This window comes from Culex pipiens, chromosome 2, assembly GCF_016801865.2.
Source record: "Culex pipiens pallens isolate TS chromosome 2, TS_CPP_V2, whole genome shotgun sequence".
Classification (NCBI taxonomy): domain Eukaryota; kingdom Metazoa; phylum Arthropoda; class Insecta; order Diptera; family Culicidae; genus Culex; species Culex pipiens.
In genome coordinates, this window is record NC_068938.1 from 196,052,181 (window position 1) to 196,064,469 (window position 12,289).

General features: G+C 36.1%; 1 protein-coding gene across 4 annotated transcripts in view; it reads right to left on the minus strand.

The window, feature by feature from the left end:
* The window catches only part of LOC120415886 (FHIP family protein CPIJ015043), a 63,110-nt gene extending 53,356 nt beyond the window's left edge, over positions 1-9,754 (minus strand). For 3 of the 4 annotated variants that reach the window (XM_039577526.2, XM_039577527.2, XM_039577524.2), the window contains exons 1-2: positions 8,741-9,245; positions 313-1,084 (exon numbers count right to left, since the gene is read on the minus strand). In XM_039577526.2, coding sequence (XP_039433460.1) covers positions 313-513 — 201 coding nt within the window. In that variant the 5' untranslated portion in view covers positions 514-1,084; positions 8,741-9,245. Of the gene's footprint in view, positions 1-312; positions 1,085-8,740; positions 9,246-9,737 lie in introns of those variants that run through there. The other variant, XM_039577525.2, reaches the window with a different exon arrangement.
* Positions 9,755-12,289: the final 2,535 nt, after the last annotated feature.

Sequence of the window (12,289 nt, forward strand, 5' to 3'; positions counted from 1 at the left end):
AAAGCCCGATTTGATGACGTACAATTAAAAAAATTATTTCTAAACTTTTGGCATTTTTTGTTAAATAACTTTAGAAAATATTTCAGTGTAAAAAATGAAACTTTTATAAAATCTTCAGCTCTTTCCAATAAATTTAATTGTCAAATTTAAAAGAATATCCCATCATTTGAAAATGTAAAAAAAGAGTGCGGTCCACGATGCTGGGGAATTTTAATGAAATTGCTCGCGACGTTCATTTGGCTGAGGACCACTGTCCTGAATAGTCGTCAATTTCTCACAATTTGAAACATAAAACCACAAAATAATTCTCACCTCCGACCGCTGGATAATCTCGTACGCCTGCTGCCAGTGGATGCAGAAGCTGTCGTAGCACGCCTTCGGGTCACACTCGGACGCATCGAACGTCGCCCGCACTCCCGTCGTCCCGTTGGAACCCGAGCCACGACTGCCTCCGGCCGAGCTGCCAGACCGGCTAAAGCTCTGCCTCAGCGGACTGGACCGTAGCCAGCTCATCTTTCTTCCTTCCTTCTTCGATTACACTCTCTGCACTTGGTTCGCAAAGCTCAAACGCGCATTCATGCGTGGACACGTGGACGAGACACTGACACCGGGTGCCGGGGGTTCTACGGCTAATCCGCGGCCCGTAATCCGTTACAGCTTGCTTCTTCTTCTTTTCGCTACAACTTTCTTCACTTAGACGCTATTATATTATACTCTAATTTACACATTTCCCATATAATAACTGTATCCATAAGTCGCGGCCACCGGCGCTGCTGATTCGATTCGGGCCAGAAGTTGGTCGGGCGGTTTGTTTTAGCCCCGTGCGTTGGAGGCAGAAGCAGCAGCAGCTGGTCGTCGTGGTCGCTCCAGCACCGGCAGCATTTCGTAACCGTAACAATGGAACATGGCTTTTCCACCACACACTTCAACACTTGCGCGCGCGATTTTCCTGCTTCTTTCTTCTCTGACGTTGAGGCTTTGCGATATAAGCAGTAGCAACGGATTTAATTATAAAATCCAACAGGCAACAGGTGAGCTGGTAGACCACCGTTGAATCGCCGAACTCGTCGTCGTCGTAATCAGCCTGCAAATAGAACGAAATTTACATTAAACACAATTGGCTTGGTGTTGTTGTTGTTTTCATGATAATTTTTGTAAAGCTGCTCTGCCGTTCTACGCATAATTGTCCCATGTTCAAAAAAGTGCAACTGAGAAAAACGCGATTGAAATTTTTCGACCGATTTCTGTGTTTCTACGCATAACTGTCTCGTGGGTTCCTATTCGCCCAATGTGTCCCTAATCGCCCCAGTTGGCAGTTTATCACCCTTATTTGTGGTTCTCTTGCTATACAGCAGGTAAACATGACATAATGCTTAGTAAAACTAATGATTCCGTGTAAGAAAATACTTGGTGGGACAATTATGCGTAGAAGTTCAACGATGGGACAAACAGACTTGGTGTTGTTTTTGATGAGTTTCCGAACAAAGTACCAGATTTTATGTGTTTTTCTTAAAGTACACATCAGACTAAACTTAAAAATGGCATAAAGTCAAAATCGTCAAAAACTGACATGGGACAATTATGCGTAGAACGGCAGTGCTAGTGGTGATAACCATACCGGACTGGTGGTAATTGAAGTGAAGTTGGCAGCATGATTTCACTTTGAGTCATTTGAATCTGCTTTGAAAAGGTGCGAGCAATTTATCAAGCGATTGGGATAGACCAAAAATAGTGCACGAAAATAAAACTACCAATTAATTAAAATTCAAGCGGGAAGGCAACTAACAATGATTTAGTTGCAGGTCAACTGGGTTGAGATAACAAAGCCGGGTGTGCACGGTTGTGCAGTGGAAATATTGAATTTCTTTGGAACTGGAAATAATGTTAGTACAGCTGTGATAAGGAAAAGGGAGCTTCCTTTGTCGAAATGTGCAAGCAAACTGTGCGGGAATATTTTGTTTCTGTGAATCACGGGACTATTACATTTTCATGCAAAGAGAATTAATGTTTAAAAAAATCGATCATTGCACGGAGAGGGTATTTATCGCCAAATTGTGATATAGTAAAATATTTTTTTAAAGGTCTGTCTGTTTATCAATAACACCGACCAACAAAATTTTTGCACAGGCTCAACTCGAGGGGAAGCATAAAGCTTGGGGTCCCCAGAAACACGTGCACTTTGAATTTTTCAAAAAATATTTAGGCAGGTGCAAATGGGTTTTCTCCAATGTTTGTATGGAGAAAAGTGCTGTTCGCTACTCTCACATATTGCATGCAAATTTTTTGATTCTATGCAAGAGCGACGAACCGTCCTAATTCTCTATACAGCCATTGAGCCATTCCACGTCAAATTTGGAGTGGGGGTTCTTTGACCCAAATAACGTCATGATTCGAATTCCCGGACGCTTCGAAACCCGGACACTTCATCTTGTTTTATCAATTATTCGAATATAAGTTCGCATTATGAATGTCAAAACTGTGAAACATTTCGCTTGAAATATTTCATAGGCGTCCTAAGCACCGGGAAGTCAAAGTAGAAATTTATGGTTTCGATTTCCTTAACTTCTAGCTAATTTTTATATAAACTATCGATTGTTTTGATGTTAACAGCTTATTTGAGACCTAAAGAATGCCATTCACTAACATTTCAGTCCAAATTTGTGCGATTCATAAGTAAAATCGAGTGTCCGGAATTCGAAGCAAAAGTGTCCGGTTTTCGAATCAGCTTTTATCAGTGTCCGGAATTCGAAGCACAACAAGTCATTTTAATTTTATAATTCTGATGAAAAATTGTTGGAAAAGACATATTTTGCATGCATTTTCTTGAAACTGACTGTTTATACTACATCCTTATGACATTTCTACATTTCCAACTTATTACCTATAACAAAAATGATATGCTAATAAAGGTAAGAACAAGATTGTCCATCAGACCTGGACGCAAACGCAAAATTTTGCGCCTGTCATCATAGCCTACCAGTCATCGACCATTGAACAAAGCAACCCCTGTAGATTGTTCGACTGACAGTTGTGTGTGTGTGTGCAACCAATCAAATGGGACCACGCGGCTGCTTCTTACAAATTGAGTTGTTTCCATGTATTTTAGAATTTGACATTCTATACATGCAAATAACTCGCATAGGCATTTGAAAGGTGTTAGCTCTGCCGAGCTTCAGTAACCCATTTCTACGCTGGCTAGCCGAGCGCGAGGTACCTCAGCTTTATCGACAAGCCCCGCCCTGAAGAACGTTTGCATCAATCAGATTCAAACGTTATTTAGAACTTCCGAACCTTTGTCAAACGGACAAAGACAAAGTTAGCAGTAACAGTATTCCTAATTCCAGTCATAGCTCATCAAGCCACGATGGACTAGTGGTTAGCATTTTTGTTTATCAACCTGGACGGGGGATCGAACCCCGCCTCGAGCAACTTTGATTTTTCGTTCATGTTCAGGAGTTTCACGAATTTATATTTCTTTAACTTTCTCGTTGGGAGCAGATGGGAATCGAACCCAGGACCATTCGCTTATAAAGCGAACACCGTAACCATTCAGCCACGGCCACTCCTTCAACGCTTGAAATTAAATAAGATGCAAAAAGGAAATTCCTCACCGGGTTTGAACAACATGATCTTGAACAGCCGTTCTATGCCGGAGGAAGCACACATCCAAGTTACGGCCACAGGCGGCGATCCTGACGGATCCAAAAATTCAGACTTTCAGCTCCACGTAGTTGGCCAAATTCTAGTAATCCTCTTCAGACCAGAATTTGATGACTAACGCCACCCAGCACCGTCCGGTATAAAGCTGTCCGTAACGCGAATTCAGTAATTCTCTTGGTTCCCTTGGCAGTTTGATGGTCTCCTTCTCCCTTTCACTTCCGGCACGGACCAAACAGTTTCCTTCTTCACTAGGAGCACAAGTTTTAGAACATTCGCAAACCGTTGAAATAACTTTAAAGACATTTAAATTTTGCCTCAAACATAAAAAAAAAATCAAAACTCCATGAAAATGACAGGAGCACCCTGTAGATTGTTCGACTGACAGTTGTTGGAAAAATCGGACTGGCACAGCGTTCTGCGTTCACCACTGCGTCGAACGGACAATCTTGTTCTTAGCTTAAGTGTCCGGATTTCGAATCATGACGTTAATTAGACCCGTATTTTTTTTGTTTGGCGATTAGGGTGGTCCTATCCGAAATTGGGTGGTCCAAAAAATTGCATTTTTCGTCGATTTTCGCAAAAAGCACATTTTCGTTATTGAAAGACGCAGCTATTGAAACCCTAACATGTATAGGTCATCGCTGAAATTTTCAAGTAATCGCAGTTTTAGTGGAAAAAGTTGCTTTTTAACCCGTTTTCGTCATTTTCCCGTTTTTGCGCGCGGCGCGTCGAAAACCCCAATTTTTATGTTTAAACAATTATGTCTCCGAATCGTGTTAATGGATATTCGCAATTTTTGGATATGTTATGTAAAATATTACAAGGAATCAGGGAAAAATATTTTCAGATATGAGCTCTTTGGTCCCGAGACCTTCAAATTAGCAAATGAAATTTTCATAGGACCTTTTCAAATATTTTTGAAGCTCTACAAATTTTTCATTTAAAGCCCAACTAATAACCTTTCTTTTGATATATGGTGCTCTAAAATTAGTTCAGCCGATCCGAAGATATCTGGATTTTTTTTTAAAAAAAGGTCCTATAAACCAAATTTTCTTTTTTTTCTTTTTGGGTGTTTTTGAATACCCCTAACTCAAGGCGGTTCTAAATGAAGAATTAGGCAGAGCAGTTTAACAAAAAGTCTTTATTCTTCGGAGGTTACAAGAAAAGAGAAAGATTTATCTGACAAACTAGCATGGCTTACTAAGATCTGTTTGTCGGTTGCCTAGAACACTACACGGTTGCTTATCAACACTAAAAACAGTCAAAAAGCAAAAATTGAAAATTTGGTTTATTTATTGAAAAATGTGCTTTTTGCGAAAATCGACGAAAAATGCAATTTTTGGACCACCATATTTCAGATAGGACCACCCTAATCGCCACACAAAAAATACGGGTCTAATTATTTGGGTCAAAGAACCCCCACTCTAAATTTGAGCCAAGTCGGAGCACTTTTGATTTGGAGACTTCCTGTCCTGACATTGAGAGGATTTCATTTTTGTTTAAATATTATTCATATGGGACCATCGATAAACTACGTGGAAACTTTTTTGGAAATCTCTAAAATTGATGATTTTTTTTTCGGTCTGCCTTAACGCACCTAACAGGAACTTTTTGATTGATTTGGGAAAAAATTGGAACAAGGAAAAAAATTGGTGATTTTTAAATTACCAAAATCCGTATTTATTATTTTTTATTTATTTTTTTTATATGTTTTCCCGAGCATGGGTAAATACACAAGGGAAATGCGTAGTAATACTTTCCTCTGGTATCAATTCTAAATTTTGGTAACGTCATGATTCGAAATCCGGACACTTAGTACCATATTATTTTTGTTAAAGCTGGCAAAAAATCATGTAATAAGTTGGAAATGTAGAAATATCATCAGGATTTAATATAAACAGTCAGTTTTAAGAGAATTCATGCAAAATATGTCTTTTCTATCAATTTTTCATCAGAATTTGAACATTAAAATGCCCTGGAGATGGAGCCACACGTTGCCGTCGTTTCAGGGCTATTTGCAAAGATGGTTTCCGATGTTGATATATATCACACATTTATTTTATATTTATATACTTGTGTTGATAGAAATCACAACTATTGTACTATGTAAAATTGCAAGATATTGATTTTTTTTTATTTGCATCTCAATATTCTTGTTTGTAAAATCTGCTTTGAACAGGTTTTAATCTTTTTGATACGTCGTTAGCTTAGGTAGAACTTCATAAAGCACAGCAACGCTTACATAAAACAGTAAGAGAGGCCTCTTCTAGGCATTGTGATTTTTTTCGTTTTTTTCAAAGTGGGTGTTAGGTTAGGATTTGGTATTTTGATAAATTAGTTTTGTTGCAAGGCACTCAGAATAGTTAGTATTTTTTTGTAACTTTAGGTTGTTTAATAGTTCCAGACTCCATCTGTGTGTAAGTGAGTTAAGTAATGCTTTCAGAATCTCTGATTTCAATTTATGTGGTATGCTAACCATTCGGAATAGTCAAAAAAATCCATAGAGTCTCGATCAATCAGTAATGAAATGATATCGGACAAAATTCGTTAATCTGTTGAACTAACGGTTTTCGGATTATGGTTGTATCGACCATTGTTGCGAATCGAGGATCTACTGGAGTTTTGACGATCAAATGGAGCCTAACATTTCAAAGGGACACATGGTTTTTGTGAACAGGGATGCATCTCTCTCACTCAAATGACAGCTTACATAATTTATGATAGGGATACACTCTTGTTTGCAGAGCTTCTGTGCCCTAATGAAATGGAAGGCACGAAATCCGTAATAACAGTTCAATGGAGCGCGTCTGCATTTGTGGACAGACAGTCTATCCCTTTCGCTCAAGTGACAGTTCACGTCAAGTAAGAGGGGGATAGACTGCTTGTTTACAAATGCAGATTCGCCCTATTGAACTGTTACTACGGAAATAGTCGTCCCGAGTCTTAACAACGAGTGTTCAACTTGTAAAGTATGAACTGTTCAGTTATGTTTATTGGGTTAAAAACAAGGTAAAGGAATGTTTGACATTTGGGAGTTTGAGATTCAAGTTTCTTTCAGAAAGTTTAGTTTAGGTTGTTGATAAATGTTTTTTTTTTCCTTAAATAATAGATTGGACTTTAATCAATGGTTAAACTGGTGGAAGTGTACTATTTCATTTGCACAACTGCTTCTAGTTGTAATGTACGATAAGACTACTGACAGACGCGACAGGACGGGGCCCAGAAAAAAAATGCATCAAGATTTATATTCCATAGACAAGTTAGTTTTCATCTTTCGGTTTCCAGTTTTTTTTAAATTTCCTTTAAATTTGAAATACATCATAGGTGTCCTTTGTATAAATCTCCGATTATTTACATTTTCTTATTTAATTAACTAATAATTCAATTTCTTCCGGGCCTTTTTACTTTGAATCATAATTTCAGATTTCCTTTATTCAGTGTTAAACTTAGATTAACGTAACTGCTTAAGTCATCCAAGTTCTTAATACTCACACCTACACTAATTTTCTTTCACCTTCCCCCTCCTGATCCTCTATATCTTCCGGTGGTGTTCATTTGGTATGCAATACTAGTTCGGCCACTACCCTATTTTCCACAAGAAACCGGACTTGGACTGACTTGAGGCCGCGTCCCCCACCTTGCTCCGTAAAACGAAAACGAAAACGAAAACGAAGAATTTGAAAATTAAAATGACTTGTTGTGCTTCGAATCCCGGACACTGTTAAAAGCTGATTCGAAATCCGGACACTTTTGCTTCGAATTCCGGACACTCGATTTTGCTTATGAATCGCACAAATTTGGACTGAAATGTTAGTGAATGGCATTCTTTAGGTTTCAAATAAGCTGTTAACATCAGAACAATTGATAGTTTATATAAAAAATTGCTAGAATTTAAGGAAATTAAAAACATAAATTTCTGCTCGGCCTTCCCGGTGCTTCGGACGCCTATGAAATATTTCCGTTGAAATGTTTCGCATTTTTAGTAAACTTATAATTTTATTTTAATTAATTTTTTTTGCAATAACTACAGCGTTCAAACAAACTTTAAATCAAAGTTGATGCTAGAATTCATCAAAAAAACACAGTTTTGACATTCATAATGCGAACTTATATCCAAATAATTGATAAACCAGTTGAAGTGTCCGGGTTTCGAAGCGTCCGGGAATTCGAATCATGACGTTATTCCTGGACCCTTTAAAATTTGTCTTAAGGATTATGCAAGAGCAAAATTTGGTATCATACCAATTTAAGGTTCTTCTCTTTTAAAAATATCAAAATAACGTGATTAGATATCCGAAGTCAAATTTACGGCAAGGACTTAAGGACTTAAATTTCATTTAAAAAGAAATATTTTCAGCAAAATAGAAAATTCCTTGTTTTTTGTTTTGTTATTAAATCATTTTTTTCTGGCAGCTTTAACCTTCTTGGTCTATAACTGCCTTTTTACCTTGTTGGTATTTTTAGTTCAATTCAATTACACTCAAACCCCGATGGTTTGACATCAACTGTTGTCAAGCAAACGGGGTCACTCTTCTTAGTTTGACACCCCTTTTACACGGAGTTCACACACATTATCAATCGTTTGTTTTGATAGTGTGCGTGAGCGCAATATAAAAAGTGACAGTTTGTCACTTTTTAGTTTGATTTTGACCAACCAACGGGGTACAAACTAAAAAAGTGTCAAAGGAAAAAGTGACCAACCACCGGGGGTTGAGTGTAGTGTTCTAGTATTTTTAATTAAATATAATAAGGTTTTACATTAAATAAAATTAAATAAGATTTTTCCAAACAACTAGAAACATGAACCAAGTATCAGATCTGTTTACTTTTTTATCTCTAACGACACCAAAACAACCATAAGAAAGACTATCACAAAAACAAAGAGAACCGTCCTTTTTGTGAGTTGCTTGCGCCAAGAGAGTTATCTTGAATGATTGACAGCTCGTGGACAGCACAGCGCTTTAACACAACAATACAAATGCATCTTCTAATGCAAGGCCCCTTTGCTAGTTAGTGTTATTAGCTAGTCACTAGAAACAAACACAATTTTATACATATTACGTAGTGCGTTGTGTCGTACTTGCCTTGCCTTGGCGTCGCACCTCAACGCTGCATTCTTTCGTTGTTTTGTTTAAATATCACCCATTTGAAACTATTGCACTCAATTTATTTTTTTTTTCTTTGCAGTAAGACCCTTTTTCACCACTTTTTTTTCGCTCGTTTGAGAGCAAAACCCCTTTCTCTTTCAAGCCACTTTCAAGCCTTAATAACTTTTTTTTTCAATTCCTCTCTTTTCACTATACAAGCACTTATTTTTGTTTTATTTTATTCACGCTGCATGTGCACTCGTGGGTATTTTTCTCCACTTCAAAACTCTTGAAATTTAATCCTACTTTTGGCCTCTTCTGAGCCGCAGCCGCAGCAGCGTCGTGGCAAGTGTGGACTGTCGAATGGAAATAGATGAACAACACATGAGTGGATGGGGATGGATTTTGCAATCTTCGACGGCTTGTCGTCGACGGCCACGACACTCTCGCGAACCTAGCTGGAGTTATTCATCTAATGCACGGTGGACTAACACAAACACAGACGCTTAGTCGTCCAAATACCATCAGGAAAGCTCGAAGGTCATCAAATTACGGCTCGATTCTAGACGAATAAAAAAACTAGTGCGCTGATGATGTTTTGTAATCCTTCTTTTCCTCCCTTTGAATGTAAGTGAATGACGTAGTAGGCCAGCAGTACTGAATAATGATCCTCCCCCGCACAATCCACACTTTTCAGGTCACACAAAGTCCTACGTCAACAGAGCAAGCCTTGGACGCAGCAACCTTTGGAATTTTGATATTTCCTCTCCAAGTCTCCGCGGGGACCACTTTTTCTCCGCAATCCGGGAAAGCGCGTGCCGTCTCCGACGGCCGGAACTCCAAAAGGCACACTAATTAAGCCTTAAAACATTCGAGAAATGGCATTTTTCATCCTCCTCCAATCGTCGCGACGGAATTCAACCGAGGAGAGATTACATCTTGGCCCCGCGCGCGCACTCACAAAACACACAGGTTTTACAAGTTTTTCACCTGGCACTGCAGAAAACACTACTCCGTCCCGCTAGGGAAAGGGAAAACTCGCGGAACGCGACGACGAGCTCCGATCCGTTCGACTTTTTCTGATGGTCTGGTGAATTTTCAATTTTTTTGTTCTCCTCTTTTTCGTGCATTTTGCTTTGAGCGTGACGTTTCATTGTGACAGCTAACCGGTTCGAGTGCCCTGGTGGTGTATTTTCGAGGGGTGTGAAATAATTACACGCTCTGCGGGAATTTCATTTTTGAGTTAATTTTACGCATTTTCTGTCCATACAAAAGTTCTATGAAAACGTTCGAAATCCGTACTGTAAATAGCTGAGAATCGCACTTCGCCTTTTAAATTAAAACAAATCTATTTGAAAAAGTAATTTTTATAATGTTTAAAAAAACAATTAAGATTCCAGAAACAATTATTAGATGTCAAATGGTTTCTGCAATCGAAAAGCATTGAGTGAAATTTTAATTAAGTGTGCCGTTTTGAACCTTTCGGAAGTCACGTGTTGTGGCGTTTTATATAAGTGACCTTACAAAGTGTGTACAAAATATGCCCTAAAAAAACTAAAAAATAAATATAAAAATTGAAATAACAAGCCATAGTTTAAACATTTGAATTAAAAAAAAAGTCTAGAGTTTTTTTTCAAAAGGTGCTATAAGCTATTGTTTTTCATATGTTTATAGGACCTATTAAAAAAAACTCTAGAAGTGTTTTTAAATGCATTTTACACTACACTCAAACCCCAGTGGTTTGAGACCAACTGTTGTCAAACGAACGGGGTCAATTTTTAGTATGCCACCCCTTTTACACGGAGTTCACAAACCAAGTCACACACACTACCAAACGTTTGTTTTGATAGTGTGCGTGAGCGCCGTGTAAAAAGTGACAGTTCGTCACTTTTTAGTTTGACTTTGACCAACAAACGGGGTACAAACTAAAAAAGTGTCAAACGAAAAAGTGACCAACCACCGGGGGTTGAGTGTAGTTCAGTTCTAGACTTTTTTTTTGCAAGGGTCCTATAAACATATAGAACACAATAGTTTATAGGACCTCTAGCACTTTAAAAAAATGTCTGGAGTTGTTTATTATCATCAATCAGAATTCTAAGAATGTTGAGAATTTCAAAAACTTCAAGTATATAAAGAGATTCAAAAATTTCAGAAATTTCAAAAATTTCAAGAATTTTACAAATTTCAAGAATTTCAAAAAAATTAAAAATTTCAAGAATTTTTAAAATAAAAAAAACAAGAATTAACAAACTATTAAGAATTTCAAGAATTTCAAAAATTTGAAGAATTTCAAGCATTTCAAAAATTTCAAGAATTTCAAAAATTTCAAGTATTTCAAAAATTTCAAGAATTTTAAAAATTTTAAGAATTTTAAAAATTTCAAAAATTTAAAGAAATTCAAAAATTTAAAGAATTTTAAGAACTTCAAGAATTTCAAGAATTTCAAGAATTTCAAGAATTTCAAGAATTTCAAGAATTTCAAGAATTTCAAGAATTTCAAAAATTTCAAGAATTTCAAGAATTTCAAGAATTTCAAGAATTTCAAGAATTTCAAGAATTTCAAGAATTTCAAGAATTTCAAGAATTTCAAGAATTTCATGAATTTCATGAATTTCAAGAATTTCAAGAATTTCAAGAATTTCAAGAATTTCAAGAATTTCAAGAATTTCAAGAATTTCAAGAATTTTAAGAATTTCAAGAATTTCAAAAATTTCAAGAATTTCAAGAATTTCAAGAATTTTAAGAATTTCAAGAATTTCAAGAATTTCAAGAATTTCAAGAATTTCAAGAATTTCAAGAATTTCAAGAATTATGAAGAAATTCAAGAATTTCAAGAATTTCAAAAATTTCAAGAATTTAAAGAATTATGAAGAAATTCAAGAATTTCAAGAATTTCAAGAATTTCAAGAATTTCAAGAATTTCAAGAATTTCAAGAATTTCAAGAATTTCAAGAATTTCAAGAATTTCAAGAATTTCAAGAATTTCAAGAATTTCAAGAATTTCAAGAATTTCAAGAATTTCAAGAATTTCAAGAATTTCAAGAATTTCAAGAATTTCAAGAATTTCAAGAATTTCATGAATTTCATGAATTTCAAGAATTTCAAGAATTTCAAGAATTTCAAGAATTTCAAGAATTTCAAGAATTTCAAGAATTTTAAGAATTTCAAGAATTTCAAGAATTTCAAGAATTTCAAGAATTTCAAGAATTTCAAGAATTTCAAGAATTTCAAGAATTTCAAGAATTTCAAGAATTTCAAGAATTTCAAGAATTTCAAGAATTATGAAGAAATTCAAGAATTTCAAGAATTTCAAAAATTTCAAGAATTTCAAGAATTATGAAGAAATTCAAGAATTTCAAGAATTTCAAGAATTTCAAGAATTTCAAGAATTTCAAGAATTTCAAGAATTTCAAGAATTTCAAGAATTTCAAGAATTTCAAGAATTTCAAGAATTTCAAGAATTTCAAGAATTTCAAGAATTTCAAGAATTTCAAGAATTTCAAGAATTTCAAGAATTTTAAGAATTTCAAGAATTTCAAAAA